This window comes from Scyliorhinus torazame, chromosome 17 (assembly GCF_047496885.1).
Source record: "Scyliorhinus torazame isolate Kashiwa2021f chromosome 17, sScyTor2.1, whole genome shotgun sequence".
NCBI lineage: Eukaryota > Metazoa > Chordata > Chondrichthyes > Carcharhiniformes > Scyliorhinidae > Scyliorhinus > Scyliorhinus torazame.
The window spans coordinates 160,887,381-160,904,213 of NC_092723.1; the positions used below are offsets into that span (position 1 = coordinate 160,887,381).

The window sequence follows — 16,833 nt, forward strand, 5'->3', positions numbered from 1 at the left end:
CTCTTCTCCTTCACTGGAGCCTTCTCAGTTTACAACAATCACGCAAAATATCCATTATTTTCCCTTCGCCCATCTATCCAGGTGGGTATGCCTTGGCAGCTGAAGAAACGAGGGGAGCTCCTTGCATACAAAGTCCCACACCTGTATGCACCCGAATTCAGTCCTCCATGGCAGCTGGCACTTCTCCTGAAACTCTTCCAGCCTTGCAAGCCTCCCTTCCACAAACAGATCCCTGACCCACTCCACCACTTCCCCATGCCAACTCCTGTATGTCCCATCTATCCTTGCTGGTACGAACCTATGATTCCCACATATTAGGACCAGTACAGACAAACCTCCCACTCCAAAGTGCTGCCTCAGCTGGTTCCATGCCTTGAGGGGCAACATCATGACCAGGCTAAGGATGTAGCTAACCAGAGAGATTGGGCAGGGGGCCGTTGCCAGGGACCCACACCCTCACACACGAGGCCTCCTCCACCTGCACCTATTCTGACCCCCGCATCTTTTCCACATTTGCGCCCAATAATAATACAGCAGGTTTGGGAGCGCCAGCCCCCCACCTACCGTCCCCTCTGTTATGAAGCCTTCTGAATCCAGGGTGTCTTATCTGCCCATACAAAGGCCAAAATTAACTTATCTAACCTCCAAAAGAACGCCTTTGGAAGGAATATCGGGAGGGATGGAAAAACACAAACAGAGAGAGTATGTTCATCTTTATGGTCTGCACCCTTCTCACCAAGGACAGCAGTGGGGCATCCCATCTCTTCAGATCATCTTTTACCCCCGTTACCAAACTGGCCAAGTTCCACAAATACCACACTTTTACTAAACTTAATCGTGAGCCCTCTTGACTTGGAATGCAACCCCGAATGGAACGTCTGCCCCGCCCATCCCTTTCTAAACATCGTCTGATCCTTCACCCACAGAAGTCTCTCCTGCAGGTAAATCGCATCCACCTAAAAGCTTTGCAAATGTGCGCACGCCCGAGACTGTTTATCGGGCCATTCAGCTCCAACATGTTCCACGTCACTATCCTCAATGGGGGTTTGGGAACCTCCTTTCTACCCTGGGCAGCACGGTAGCATAGTGGTTAGCACTATGGCTTCACAGCTCCAGGGTTCCAGGTTCGATTCCCGGCTTGGGTCATTGTCTGTGCGGAGTCTGCATGTTCACCCTGTGTCTGCGTGGGTTTCTTTCCGGATTCCTCCCACAAGTCCCAAAAGACGTGCTGTTAGGTGAATTGGACATTCTGAATTTGCCCTCCTTGTACCTGAACAGGTCCGGAATGTGGTGACTAGGGGTTTTTCACAGTAACTTCATTGCAGTGTTAATATAAGCCTACTTGTGACAATAAAGATTATATTAAGGTCCACCGTCCCAATACGAACCTCTTTCCATCTCCAAGCCCCCCTCTTGTCCAAATGGCCAACATCCCGAATTGAACTTTGCTCTAAAAGAGTGCCGCCTTGGCCCCGTTAAAACCTGCCCGCGTTTGGCCAGGTCGGCCCCAATGTCCTGGTAGATCAGAATCCGCTGACCCTCCCAATAACAGTCACCTTTGCCCATCTCAGAATCTTCTCCTTTTCTTGAAACATGTGCATCCGGACAATCACCGCCGCGGTGGTTCCCAGCTCTCGGCTGGTGGGCCTGATCCACCTCCGGGGGCTTCTCAAAAACCCCCTCCTCGACTAGCTTAGTGAATATCCTTGACATTTAGTCCTTCACACTGATTCCCTCCACCCCTCTGGCAGTTCCAGTTCCACCTTTCTGAAGTTCTGCCACCTGTACTGATTCTCCTGGTCGCCCACCTTCACCACCTTACAGGTCTCTCCCACCATTGCCCCCTCAGCCTCCAATGACACGATCCGGGCGCTGACAGATCGTCGCACCTTGCGACTCCAAAAGTTTCTCCACCCGTTCCAAAGCCCCGCATAGATGGGCTACTGCTCCCTCAATCGCCTTGGACCAGTACTCTTGTGTCTCTTGCTGATGGTGCCTAAACGCCTCCTCGATGAACTCCATCAATTGCTCCACAGACAGTGGGGTGGACGACGATGGCGTTTCCAATTCTGCCATGCTCACAGCTACTCCATGTGGATCCTTCACCTCAAGTCAAGGCTTTACCCGACTTCTGCCAGGTGTTGTAACCTGCCGACATTACACTTTGGAGGAGAAACAATTTCCTCCAATTATTTTGCACTTTTTCCAGACAAAGCGGCCATTAACCGGGTCGAAAGGGCCAAAACCAAAGCCTCCAAGCAGGAGTCACCTTGTGTGCGACCAATCAGCTCATGGCCGCCATCGGAAGTAGATGTATAGAATTATTAATCCTCATTCTAACAATAAATAAGTAATCAAACTTAAGGATAAGTGATCAAATTAAGGTTGGCTTTACATTTTTACCAAAGATGCTCATTTAACTAATTACAGCTCCTACCTTTAACGTGGATATGGGGACCATTCAGCTTACTGTCCAAATGTGCAAGCTTTGCTTTCTGTGACATTTGATCATCACATGCTTGTTTACATCCATGCATCATCTTATCTTCAGAGCAGACAATTCGAATTGGCTCACACAACCGTTCCCATTTGTTACCGCCGTTAGATGACTTCGTGCTCTGGTGTTTCCTGGAATGATGATGCTCTTTTTGGTAATGGCCGTCTTTGTCACTGTGATGCCGTTTCTTCTTCTTTTTCTTCTTCTTTTTCCTGTGCTTTCTTTCATCGATATCAGAGTTCACCTCTGACATGTCCAACGGTTGTTGCCTAGAAAATGCAGACTATATTCATCAGTGTCCAGCAAAACTGTTAAATACAAATAGAAAGCCTTTCACTCTTATGTTCACACGGTCTCGCTTACTGGGCTAGAAAGGGCCATTATTCAAATTTCTGTCCATGTGGCTGTTGGTATTGACATATGTACAAGTCAAAATCTTTCTCTGATCTACAGGAGTCATTTAACAGAATGCTGGTCAGAACATCATAAATTTCTCAGAACCGATTTAACTTTAAAAAGAGGGTCTCTCAAGGAGAAGGAATGATTGTTCACATATCTCCAGTGCTAATCAAATCAAATCCAAACAGATGCCTTATGCTAACTGGTACTCACTTGGAGCACGGGAGTCTCATCCGATCTGGCAAATTAAAATCACATTGGTAGAATCAGGATTCCTTTGTCCATCTTGGCGTTTACACACATTTTTCAGTGAAAGCCAAAGGAGCTTCACCCGAAAGCCAACCATTGTCAAGGCTGCTTGGTGGGTGCAAAATTAGAAAAAAGGTTCCAGTTCACAATTTTAGTTATTTCTAAAATTAACTCTCTACTTGGTGTTTTGGTCATAATGCATGACTTTGGGTGCAAGCATTTAATGCAGATTGCCTCATTCTCAGCCAAACTACAAATGGGCTGAACTAAGTATGAACTGCAAAGATTCAGCTCAGTCTCTTGGTATCCCATCAAAGAGGCTCCTGGAGGTACATATAGCACTGCGTAGGCAAACTGGGTTAAAAGTGGAAATAAAAGTTAAAATGGCTGCAAAATAATCTGGGAACAGTGAAGAAATGTGTCAGTAGAGGCTTTTGAAACATTTAAACAGTTTAATACTGATACGGGAAGCTGGCGAACACTAAAGTCAAGGCTACAACAATCACAACGAAGCAATGAATTATACCTATGGTCTCTATTTCTGTATTTGTCTTTTGATGTCTTTTTCTTCTTTGATTTCTTATGCTTTTTCATTCTCCTCTCCTCAGACGATCGATCCCGCAACAGTTTATTGCATTTCCTTTCAACATCACTTTCGCCATTCTCGCTGTCACTGTGTTTTCTTTTGTGCTCAGATTTGTGTTCCAGTTCATTATGTTCAAACTGATAGCTCCAAGTCCTACCATTTGAGCTTGAATTGTGTTTCTCTCTGTGAAACCTATCCTGATAAGTATGGTAAGCCAGCAATGATCCTGCCTTTGAATTACTGTAGTTTTGCCTGTCAGTTGGACACTCATTTTCTCTTCTATATTTGTCAATTCTCCCATCTTGATAATAGTCCTGCTTGTGGGAACAGTTCTTGTAACTACAACTCGCTGATTTTTCAAACTCCCTTTCATTTTGATACAATCTTCTATCTTTGTGTTCCCTCGATCTGTGCCTATAATTGGATTCACCTTTATAATTATCCTTTAGCAAAATGTGATTCTTTTCTGCACTAGTCCTTTCCCTACTTCGAGATTTTGCATGAACAGTAACAGAGTTCTCCTCCTTCTGAACCTGGTTTTCTTCTGGACCAGTCATAACCCTGGTTGGAGACAGGATCACTTCTTCGTAAGTGAGGTCCTGTTCTGAAATGCTGTTCTTATTACAATTTGAACTTTCCTTAACAGGAGATTCCGCTCCATTTGTTGGTTGCTGCTCTGATATTTGCTGTCCATCTTGATTTGGTTCCTTCTCTTCTCGAGGCTGATCTTTATTGACAAGTTGACTACTTTCTTCAACTACCCAATTCTTGTCTTGATTATTTGTTCCCCCATCAGACAGATTTTTTTTGGTGTAATGATCATCGTTTCCTGCTGAACAGTTTTCACCTTGATTAGATATTCCCTTACAAGAGTATTCCTTACTAGGCAGGCTTTCATTTTCCAACATACTTTCCTGGTTGCTATAAGATTGAGATTTATTACTGTGATTTTCAATTTCTTCGACCTTATTGCCTAGATCTTGACCAGATTGTTTATTTTCAAAAACATGACCATTGGTTTTGTGGTCATCTATCTGTACCGCCTCTTTGATCTGACTGGGTCTTAATTTTTCATGAGTCTTGTTCTCAATATCAGTAATTTCTGGGATTGCTTGTACTTTCTGGAGAGTACACTGGTTATTGGAACTGCTGTTAGCAAGATGGCATTCAGCGATATTTCTCTGAAGATCACCGTTGCTTTTAAAAGGATTAACTGTGGATGATGTGGATGGCCCATCTGTGGCTTCTTTTAGTGGCGAGATCGGTAAGCTTGCTGGTTTGTCAGCCATGTACGCATGGACGGTGTCTGCATCACCACCCCCACCACTGTGATTTATTGCAGAACTGGCCTCTGAAAACATTAGAAAGTGGTGCTGATTTCCCCTGTAACAGAAACAAATATTACTGATAACTTAATAATCATCTAAAACATATTAACACGCAAAAGGGTTGAAAGAAAGTGGGTAGGCTATCAATGCTCATTTTGTTAGACCTCAGACTCGTATGACTCAGACCCTCTCTACAAATAACAGTGAAATCTGCTTGTATTAATGAAATCCTGCTCGTAAAAATCTATGTACATTAAACTTGCACTGTCTCCATCAGGCACACTAATCAGTTTGGGTGACAATTCTACTAAAAATGCTGAGAATATCACCATATCCAATAGCGGAAGTGTCAAATCATAAGCTGGCACTTTTTAGCCAAGCTCTGCTCAGCTGTTTCGAGTGGCAAATAGCTGAGAAATGCAGATCACCATCCACAATTCCTTTGCAGCTTTGCACCCAGATTAATAACCCAGACAGGTGAACAATCTCTATACTAGCCATTAGGTTCATGGTTAAATGTAGATCATTTCTTTATTTTCTTCTTGAGAGTATGGTGTTAAGGGAAAGACCCTGGCATGGATAGAGGATTGGCTGACTGATAGAAGGCAAAGAGTGGGGATAAAGGGGTCTTTTTCAGGATGGCAGCCGTTGACTGTGGTGTGCCTCAGGGGTCTGTGCTGGGACCACAACTTTTCACAATATACATAATCTGGGAGAAGGAAAAGAAGGCACTGTTGCTAAGTTTGCAGATGATACAAAGATCTGTAGAGGGACAGGTAGTATTGAGGAAGCAAGGGGGCAGCAGAAGAATTTGGGCAGGCTAGGAGAGTGGGCAATGAAGTGGCAGATGAAATACAATGTGGAAAAGTGTGAGATTATGCACTATGGAAGAAGGAATTTAGGCATAGGCTATTTTCTAAATGAGGAAATGCTTAGGAAATCAGAAGCACAAAGGGACTTGGGAGTCCTTGTTCACGATTCTCTTAAGGTTAACGTGCAGGTTCAGTTGGCAGTTAGGAAGGCAAATGCAATGTTAGCATTCATGTTGAGAGGGCTGGAATACAAGGCCAGGGATGTAGTTCTGAGGCTGTATAAGGCTTTGGTCAGACCCCATTTGGAGTATTGTGAGCAGTTTTGGGCCCCATATCGAAGGAAGGATGTGCTGGCCTTGGAAAGGGTCCAGAGGTGGTTCACAAGAATGATCCCTGGAATGAACAGCTTGTCGTATGAGGAGCGGTTGAGGACTCTAGGTCCGTACTCGTTGGGAGTTTTGAAGGATGAAGGGGATCTTATTGAAACTTACAGGATACTGGGAAGCCTGGATAGAGTGGGCTTGGCGAGGATGTTTCCATTTGTTGCAAAAACTAGAACCAGTGGACACAATCTCAGACTAAAGGGATGATCCTTTAAAACAGAGATGAGGAGGAATTTCTTCAGCCAGAGGGTGGTTAATCTGTGGAACTCTTCTGCCGCAGAAGGCTGTGGAGGCCAAATCACTGAGTATCTTTAAGACAGAGATAGAAATATTCTTGATTAATAATGGGATCGGGGTCATGGGGAAAAGGCAGGAGAATGGGGATGAGAAAAACATCAGCCATGATTGAATGGCGGAGCAGACTCGATGGGCCGAGCGGCTTAATTCTGTTCCTATGTCTTATGGTCATCTGAAAGTTTGAAAATTCTTAGTACAACAAGGGAAGGACAGCTTGACCAACACATCAGAGTTTGACAAGGTTGATTAGCTGTGTAAACTACTCAGGCGCCAGCTTGCCCAATTGGGAAGCATTCTCAGCTCTAAATTTGAAGACTACGCTTTCAACCCCCAACCCAGGAATTGAGAAAATAACCAATGCACAGCACTGTCAGGGGAACATGACAAGCTGTTAACCTGAGGTTGTGTGCGCAAATCTCTCAGTTCTATCTGAAGAGGAACAGAGTCTACCCAAAGTCCATAGAATTCCTACATCGCAGAAGGAGGCCATTAGGCCCATCAGGTTTGCACCAATCCTCTGAAAGAGTACCCTAACTGGGCCCATTCCCCTGCCCTATTCTCATAACCCCATCCAACCAGCACTTCTTTGGATACCATGGGGCAATTTTTGCATGGACAATCTACTTAACCGGCACATCTTTGGATTGTGGGAGGAAACTGGAGCACCTGGAGGAAACCCACGCAGACACGGGGAGAACGTGCAAACTCCACAGAGACAGTCAGCCAAGGCCCGAGTTGAACCTGGGTCCCTGGCGCTGCGAGGCTAACATTTCTTCCTCAATGAATTGCTGCTGGTTCTGCTCATCCAGATAGACACAAAAATGAACCTTTTCCTGTTTGAAATATACATTGAATATGAAGACACGTATCGTAGTGCTAGTGCGTCAAAACTAATCTGTGAGATTGGATTAGAAATCCACTTTTCAATGTGACCGGAGTTGTTCTTTTCTAAATACTGCAATTCAGGACTATTAATCTTACCTGGCTTCTTCTGAATCTTGTTCTTCTTGCTTTTTACTGCTTGTAGAGATTGACATAATGTTTTCAGTGTTTGGATTCAGAGGAACAGTACTAGCCTGAGGTGATCAAATATTTGAAACAATTACTAATTATCACAACAGCTTGGAAGAATCTTGGAATTTGTAACAGATTACTAGTGATGGAATAATAAACACACACACACAAACACGCCCGCGCACATACACCGAAACACGAACTCACAGAAACATGTACATACAGACAGTCGTCTCATTCCTAAGAGGAGGGATGTATCTTATGAGAAAAGGTTGAATGGGTTAGGCCTATATCCATTGGAGTTTAGAAGAATAAAAGGTGATCTTATTTAAAACGTATAAGATCCTAAGGCGATTTGATTGGATGGATACCAGGAAGATGTTTCTCCTTGTAGGAGAGTCGCGAATCATGAATAAGAGGTTTACTGTTTAAGATGGAGATGGGGAGAAATGGTTTCTCTCAAAGCGTGGTTAGTGTGTGTGTGTGGAATTCTCTTCCTCAGAAAGCAGTAGAGATTGGGTCATTGAATTTATTCAAGGCCGAGTTAGGCAGATTTTTGAAAGACAAGGGAGTCAAGGGTTATGGGGCAGATGGCAAAGTAGAGTTGAGAGCACAACCAGATCAGCCATGATCTTAATGAACGGCAGGACAGGCTTGAAGGGCCGAATTACCTACTCTTGTTCCCAAATCCAATGCTAATGCATTCATACTGCGGTTAAAAAATTGGTTACGACACAAGTGCTACAGTTAATTTAGTGTTAGTCACAGAACTAATAACCAAACAGGAATTCAAAACGTAATGGCCCACTTCAAATAAAATTGACAAGAGCTTAGAAAACATTGCAAATGAGTAAGAGTTTGTTTATATAAATGATATTATGCCGATAACATTCTGATGTTAGGAAAACAAAGGTAGTTTTAAGGGATATAAATATATAAATTCCTTAATATAAATAAGGGATTTATATTGATAAACAGTAGAAGGTATCGGTTGAGGTGAATTTAATTTAATGTTTGTGTCTGCAAGGGACCTATACTTTGATTCAAGCCAGACAAAGGCATTGTGGGCTGGGGTTGGTTAAGTTCCAACTGTGATAGAGAGAATGGCATGAAGAATAAACATAGTTACTTAGCAACCAGAGGCTCTTGTAAGGAAAAAAAAGTTTTTTTGTTCTTTACTTTTAGCTGGAAGCTACAGCAGTTGGTGACAGGAGGCTAGAGAGAGAATATCTCAGCTTTTCTAGAAGAAAATCCATACAATGGACTGATGGTCAAGAAAGCCATTGCCAGAAATCTAAAGGACAACTACTGAAGAAAACTAGAGAAATGAAGATGAATTTTCAGGGAGCCTGAAGTTAAAGGAACAAACAGGAACTGGGAGCGGACAGGGTACCGTTTGTTTCAAGTCAAGGAGTTGGCTAGTGAGAAGTCAGAAAGATATCTGAAGCGGTTCGAAAGCTTGGTGATATATCTTAGTTAGAAGTCTTACAGCACCAATTAAGGGGCAATTTAGCATGTCCAATCCGCCTACCTGCACACCTTTGGGTTGTGGGGGTGAAACCCACGGAGACACCGGGTGCACAAGTTGTTCAAAAATCCTCCTTACCCAAGGGCGGCACGGTGGTGCAGTGGTTAGCACTGCTGCCTCACGAAGCCGAGGTCCCAGGTTCGATCCCGGCCCTGGGTCACTGTCCGTGTGGGGTTTGCACATTCTCCCTGTGTCTGCGTGGATCTCACTCCCACAACCCAACGATATGCAGATAGGTGGATTGTCCATGCTAAATTGCCCCTTAATTGGAAAAAAAAAGAATTGGGTACTCTAAAAAAAATTTTTTTTTTAAAAATCCTCCTTACCCACCGTGTAAAAATACATCAAAAGAGATGATAAAAATTGAAGATCAAAGGCGCATTGAAGAACGTAACACTCTGTGGGTTGGTAGGACAGTTAGTCAAAGTAGTTAAGCGTGACTAATTTCTTGGAATTTCTTATATTTTCCAGACTGCAACATACACAGAGCCACAGCTTAAAACTTTACCATTTAAAGCCTCCGCTTTGGTGTACTTTGCATGTGCTCAGTGGGTATGAAAGCTACATGTTAAGCAAGTTAAATAGGATCTCTCCTTTACATCCCCATGTCTGCTGCCATCTACTGGCCAAAACGTAATGTGATGAAACCATTGTGCAGGTTTCAATTGCTCATGTCCAAGCCATATACTTGCTAAATCTAAGATGGTGACATGCAAATACAAGCACTGCGATAATGGAACACAATCCTTTTTGAATGGTAAACTATCGAGTAGGGAATCAAATAAAATGTACCATCATTCACTAGATCCTGGCATCCAAAAGGATTTTAACTCTAGACTTTTAAAAAATAAAACTGCAAACTGGACAGCTCAGGAAAGGAAAGATGAGCATCACCCAGTTGCTAAATGTAGAATCAGTGTGAATCTGCTCAGTTCCGGGCATTACCATAAAACTGCTCAATCAGGAAGCAGAAGATAGATAAAAAGCAGCTCTGGGGTGGGATTTTCCAGCCCTGTGGACTTCTGGCTGTACTTCAAATTTTCCAGTCCTGCCCACGGTGGGAATTGGCACAGGCAGGATCAGAAAATCCTGGCTTGTTTCAAAGGACAATAGTGAGCAGACATAAATCAACTTAACTCTTCCATTGACTACTTACTTCATCTGGTGATCCCTTTGTAGTTGATAAACCATTTGCAGAACAATTCACAGGCTGCACCTGAGTACCAGTGGATTCACAGGGCTGATGATTCTTGCCACAGTCGCCCTCTTCCCTAAGCACATCAGTTTTTGTTGCAACTCCCTCAGGCAGATTCGCAGAGTGTGAACTGTCACTGGTGGCTATAGACACAGAGTTTAATTTGAGATGTGTACTGGGTCTAGTTCCATTAATCGCTCCGTTCACAGTCTTCACATAACCATTTTCCTTAATCAAGCCCTTCGGCTCTTCATCAGAGTCCTCTGAAGACTCTTCATTATAAGGAACTAAAGAACTGGAAGATCCTTTGGATTGACCATTAACCAATAAGTGAGATGAGGCAGTGTTGGATGCTACTGGCTGAGCAGCTGTGACGGCTGTAGCAGTTGGAGCAGAGGGTGGGGATCCTGTGGCTGAGGTTCCTGAGGTAGATGGAGACATGTTAGTATGGGAAACACTGGATGGAGTTTTGTACAAGTTCTCCAACGGACTACAATGGAGGTTGGTCTGGGTCTGAGCTTGCCTTGTCCCTTGCTTGGAAGGTTGTATACTGAAGGAAAGTTTTTGCCTTTTGGAAGATTCAGGTATCACACTTGGTCTGGGCAATGACCGGCTCGGAGAGGGTCCAGGCGGAGTAGAAATGGTCCTGATTCCACTTGTACTGGGTGCTGCGCTGCTGGGGACTTCTTTTTGTGAGCAGTTTCCATTTATTAAGTGATTTGAGTTCTGCGGTGCAGGAAAACAATTTATTAAATACAAAACGTTCAGAATGTTTGAAAAGCAAGTTAATATCAACAGAACTACTTGGAAATTCAGTATTAACCGTCACTCCGTGAACAAATTAAAACAGCAGAGGCTACTCATAAGCAAAAGGGTCAACTTTTCTTTGAATCTTCCATTCTTTGTGTACAGCAAAACCAAAAAGGAAAATAGACCCTGAATTTACATGCAGGTCATTTCAAACCAAACTTCTGATTGTAAATAAAAAAGGTGTCCATTTCATCAAACTAGATGATTTCAAATCTACAATATCTGATTATATATAAACTGAAGATCGAGACTTGGGCTATTTTAATTAATCTAATATCCAGCAAAGTGCGAGATCAACAGAGGATGGGAGCCAGGTCCTTAATTGTGCCATTTCACAGAACCAGGACTATGCTCTGCCTGCCCCAATGTAGATAGGCAGAAGTCTTTTGGTTCAAAGCCACAAACAAAAACTGACATTGCCACTGCAATTTAAAAAGTCCCACGAAAAAGGCGACATTTTGGCTAATTTACCCCCTCCATTCAGAGCCCACATATGGCAAATCCAATCCTCACAACTGAAGTCACAATGCAAATGACCTGATCATTCAAATTTCTAGCACTACATTTCCCACTTTGTTATTTATGCTGTTATTTGATTATAAAAAGATTCAGTTTCTTCAGCTTTTTTCCAAGGGCCTTAATTACCCCCGAATTAACTCACTTCTGCAGGCATCTACTGCCCATTACCCTGGGGAATAAACTTTGCTTCTTATAAATCTTTAAATCCATGTATTTTGTATTATGAATTTTGTAATTATGTCCTACACTCAATGTCCAAGTTAAACAGCTTACTTATTTCACTCTTATCTGTACCGTTAAAGATCACTAATGCCGCCCTTCAAAAACAGCAACAAAGTGGTTGGATCGTCAAAACTTAAATCCCCAAGGCCTGGAATCGTCACTATTCTCTGAACTCTTTCCTAGGCATTATTATGTTTTTAATTTAGGTTGAGCAAAACTGACCTCATCATTGATTGTTGCAATATCACTAAAACTCTGACCTGCTTTCCTAACACATTGCAAGTGTGAGCAGTGCTCTCATGAACCCACTAACCATACCCACATTTTCTGGTCATGTCCAAGGATGGTAAGCTTTTGGGTCAACTTCTTTAGCATCATGTCAACGATTCTTAACACTGATCTGGAGCTATATTGGTAATTTCTGGGTGTCAGACTCGCAGTGTTACAGACCTGGGTGAAGGCGGATGTTCTTGCCTTTGCCTGATTGATAGCCCAGAGGAGAGTTCTGCTAGGATGGAGATCTTCCGCTCCGCCTAGTGGCTCAGCCTGGTTGGGCGACCTCATGGAATTTTTATATCTGGAGACAGTCAAGTACACCGTTAGGGGGGTCAGTGGAGGGGTTCTACCTGAGGTGGCAGCCAATCGATTCCTACTTTAAAGAGTTAATCACCATCAGCTGTTAAGGGTGGGATGGGGTAGCTATTATTGGAGATGGGTTATTTTGGTCTTTCTTTGGGTGGGATTGGGTGCTTTTTTCTTTCCTTTTGTACGATATTGTGCTATTTGATATTAGTTTTCTGGACTGTTTGAGGTTACTGTTTGGTTTGTTATAAATGGAAAAATACTCAATAAAAATATACTTAAAAAAATTTCTCTCCTTCAATATCCTTTAAAAAGTTACTACTAAATCCACTTCCAGCACTCATTCATGCAGTGCGTTCCAGATTATAACTATTTGCTGCAAAAAGAGTTCTCTTTAACTCCCAAATTTGTTACCTAATACCTTGGAAGGTAAACAGTTAGCTAGAAACTAGAATCAAAGAAATCTCAAATTTACATTCCAATAAGGAATGCTGAAATATCACACACACACACAAATATATAGGCATCATACATACGCAAAAGCATACATAGGATTCTACCTTCCATGCAAGAGGTCAGATTATTAAAAAATACTTTTGAGTTTCTGGTGAGCTGTGAGCTGGAAACAAGCAAAGAAAGAGAAACGGCAATTTGGCTCAATGAAATTCATTCTTCCAGTACTCTAGCTCTCCCGTTCTAACTACCAATTTGATTTACAAAAAAGTGAGGTTCACCTTGGAAACCAAAATATTCTTATGTTCATTCAAGCTAAAATAAAAATGATCAATTCAATCATGATTTTAAAAAATTCTTTCATGGAATGTGGGCGGCGCTGGCAAGGTTAGCATTTGTTGCCTATCCCTAATTGCCCTTGAACTGAGTGGTTTGCTGAGAGTCTGGAATCATGTGTTGGCCAGACCAGGTAAGGATGGCAGATTTTCTTCCCTAAAAGGACATTAGTGAACCAGATGGGATTTTACAACAATGGTCACCATTGCTGAGACTAGCTTTCAATTCCAGTTATTTACCAAATTCAAATTCCACCAGTTGCCATGGTGGGATTGATTACTAGTTCAGCAACATTACCACAATCCCACCATCTCCCCTTGATGCAGGGATTACATTTCTACTATCTGGATCCTTTTTCGGAAATTGCCATGCAAATATCAATATTATGTTTAAAAAAAAAAAAAGTTATTGGGATTCAAGACAGAAATGCCTTTAGATTATTTATGGCACAGTTTATTCAACCAGGCCAAAAATAAATGGTTAACTGATTAATCAAAGTCAAATGGTCTTTCTATTGTTCCTACCTTGGTCCTGTGTGGAGGGAGCTGTGGTCCAATAAAACCAGACATGGTTTGGTTGGTAGTCAATCGTTGATTGACGGGTGGCCTTGGAGATGACTGGCCTGGGTGATTAGAATGTTCGGAGCTATTTTTTGAGTCATAGGATCTGAAAAATTATGAATCGCTATTTTAGTAAAAGAATAGGTAAAGTTCTGAGAATAGTGAAATAATTTTAAAGAAATAGTTTGCTTAAATACCTGATGTAAAAGAGCACATAGGCCTGTTGGTTTAGCACTGATCTGATATCACTTGAAGATACAATAGAATCATTCATCTGGTACCACTGTCCATTACTGGCCTGGGAATAAATTTATTTACATTTTTAATTTCAAATATAATAGGTAGCACATGCAGACTTGTGAAAGCTGGTAACTTTCCAATACAAAACTATATTCTCAAGATATACAAGTGAATTACTGCATGAATCCAAAATCTACAAGCTATAGTTTGGACCAGGCAGTGTCAAACTCGGGGACGCGACCCGCAGGCGGGTGTCGGGAGGGTCGCGGAGATTTCCGTCGCGGCGCTCCCGATCGCACAAATCAGCCACAACAAGGAGGCTTATGTAAAGATGAGACATGAAGGTTCAGTCAGGGCACTCGAGAGTTAAAAGTTAGCTAGGAAGGACCTAAAGAGAGAGCTAAGAGCCAGGAGGGGACATGATCCTACCTGCCAAAGACTTCTCAAGGATAACCCTAAAGCTTTCTATAGATATGTCAGGAATAAACAAATGACTAGGGTAAGAGTAGGGCCAGTCAAGGACAGTAGTGGGAAGTTGTGCTTGGAGTCCAAGGAGATAGGAGAGGGGCTAAATGAATATTTTTCGTCAGTATTCACACAGGAAAAAGACAATGTTGTCGAGGAGAATACGGAGATTCAGGCTACTAGACTAGAAGGGCTTGAGGTTCATAAGGAGGAGCTGTTAGCAATTCTGGAAAGTGTGAAAATAGATAAGTCCCCTGGGCCGGATGGTGTGTTAGCTTTCATTGGTAGAGGAATTGAATTTCGGAGCCATGAGGTCATGTTGCAGCTGCACAAAACTCTGGTGCAGCCGCATTTGGAGTATTGCGTGCAATTCTGGTCGCCGCATTATAGGAAGGATGTGGAAGCATTGGAAAGGGTGCAGAGGAGATTTATCAGAATGTTGCCTGGTATGGAGGGAAGATCTTATGAGGAAAGGCTGAGGGACTTGAGGCTGTTTTCGTTAGAGAGAAGAAGGTTAAGAGGTGACTTAATTGAGGTATACAAGATGATCAGAGGATTGGATAGGGTGGACAGTGAGAGCCTTTTTCCTCGGATGGTGATGTCTAGCATGAGGGGACATAGCTTTAAATTGAGGGGAGATAGATATAAGACAGATGTCAGAGGTAGGTTCTTTACTCCGAGAGTAGTAAGGGCATGGAATGCCCTGCCTGCAACAGTAGTGGACTCGCCAACACCAAGGGCATTCAAATGGTCATTGGACAGACATATGGACGATAAGGGAATAGTGTAGATGGGCTTTAGAGTGGTTTCACAGGTCGGCGCAACATCGAGGGCCGAAGAGCCTGTACTGCGCTGTAATGTTCTATGTTCAACATGCGCAGCAGCCGGCTTTTAATATTGCCCGCTGCGAGTGGCCTTCAAAATGGCAAGGAACAGATTAAAATAATTTGGCCGCACAGTGCATGCGTGCCCGATCATCGGCGCTCATGCGCAAAACTATGCGCATGTGCACTGATGATCGGGCACGCACGTGCAGTGAGACCGCATTTTTAAAAATATGGTCGCAGCCTTTTTTTTTTTCAAGTTCGGGGGACCAAAGGGACCATTGGAGCCAGAGGGACCCAAAACCATTTCCTCACCTTGTAAATGGTGGGTCGCGTAGGTCGGCCGGCATGGGTCGGCCGGGTTGGGTCCCGAAGGTTGCGCGGTTGGTAAAAATGGGTCCCCGGAAAAAAAGTTTGAAAAACACTGGATTGGACACCATATGCAAATACGTTTCTAGATGAATTAAAGCGCATGGGATTGCGGCTAGTTTCTTGAGATGGATAGAAAGCCGGTTAGCAGATAGGAAACAAAGTGTCGAAATAAATGGGTCTTTTTCCGATTGGCAGGCAGTAACTAGTGGGGTAACCACAGGGATGTGTGTGCTAGGGCCCTAACTGTTCACATTATATATTAAGTGCACAGGTACAGCAGGCAGTGGAGGCGGCAAATAGTATGTTGGCCTTTGCAGTGAGAGGATTTTGAATATAGAAATAGGAATGTTTTACTACAATTGTATAGATGTTGGTGAGATTATACCTGGAGTACTGTGTGTAGTTTTGGTGTCTTTATCTGAGGATGTTTTTATTATGGACGGAGTGCAGCAAAGGTTTACTAGCGAGAGGGACTTTACTTGGGATGGCGGGACTGTCATCTGAGGAGAGACTAAATTGGTTAGGATTTTATTGGAGTCTATTGGATTTATTAATTGGAGTGAAGAATGAATCTCATAGAAACCTATAGAATTCTAACACGTTTCGACAGGGTATATTCAGAAAGAATGTTCCCAATGGTGGGGGAGTCCAGAACTAGGGGGTCATAGTTTGAGGAAAAGAGGTAAACCTTTTTGGACTTGGGCGAGGAGAAATTTCTCCACCCAGAGTGATGAATCTGTGGAATTCACTACCACAGATAGTAGTTGAGGCCAAAACATTGTGCAATTTCAAGAAGGAAATAGATATAGCTCTTGGGACTAAAAGGAATCAAGGTATGTTGAGGGGGTGGGCGGTCAGGATATTGAATTTAATTATCAAATATGATCATAATGAATGGCTTCTAGGCTTGAAGGGCCGAAATGTATGTTTCTATGTATAATTTGAGAACAATTACCTTGATATAACAGTAGTAATGTCCAGCATGGCAGCTGAATCCAGAGTGTACCAATACTGCATAAAGCACATACACAACTGGCTCTCCATTTGACTGCGACATATAGGGCCGAACATCCAGATACTCAGAGTACCTCACTTCCTAAAAAGAAAGACTTAAATTACCAATCATTTATTAAATGTCATATTTCTTTCCTTGGATTCTTCT

General features: G+C 42.8%; 1 protein-coding gene across 11 annotated transcripts in view; it reads right to left on the bottom strand.

The window, feature by feature from the left end:
• The window catches only part of usp42 (ubiquitin specific peptidase 42), a 147,133-nt gene that overhangs the window by 31,615 nt on the left and 98,685 nt on the right, over positions 1-16,833 (bottom strand). For 8 of the 11 annotated variants that reach the window (XM_072481510.1, XM_072481509.1, XM_072481512.1 and 5 more), the window contains 9 exons: positions 16,627-16,767; positions 13,968-14,068; positions 13,735-13,876; positions 10,250-11,014; positions 9,172-9,354; positions 7,533-7,627; positions 6,363-6,563; positions 3,672-5,114; positions 2,438-2,766 (listed from right to left, as the gene is read on the bottom strand). In XM_072481510.1, coding sequence (XP_072337611.1) covers positions 2,438-2,766; positions 3,672-5,114; positions 6,363-6,563; positions 7,533-7,627; positions 9,172-9,354; positions 10,250-11,014; positions 13,735-13,876; positions 13,968-14,068; positions 16,627-16,767 — 3,400 coding nt within the window. The remainder of the gene's footprint in view (positions 1-2,437; positions 2,767-3,671; positions 5,115-6,362; positions 6,564-7,532; positions 7,628-9,171; positions 9,355-10,249; positions 11,015-13,734; positions 13,877-13,967; positions 14,069-16,626; positions 16,768-16,833) is intronic. The other 3 variants (XM_072481513.1, XM_072481514.1, XM_072481515.1) reach the window with 3 other exon arrangements.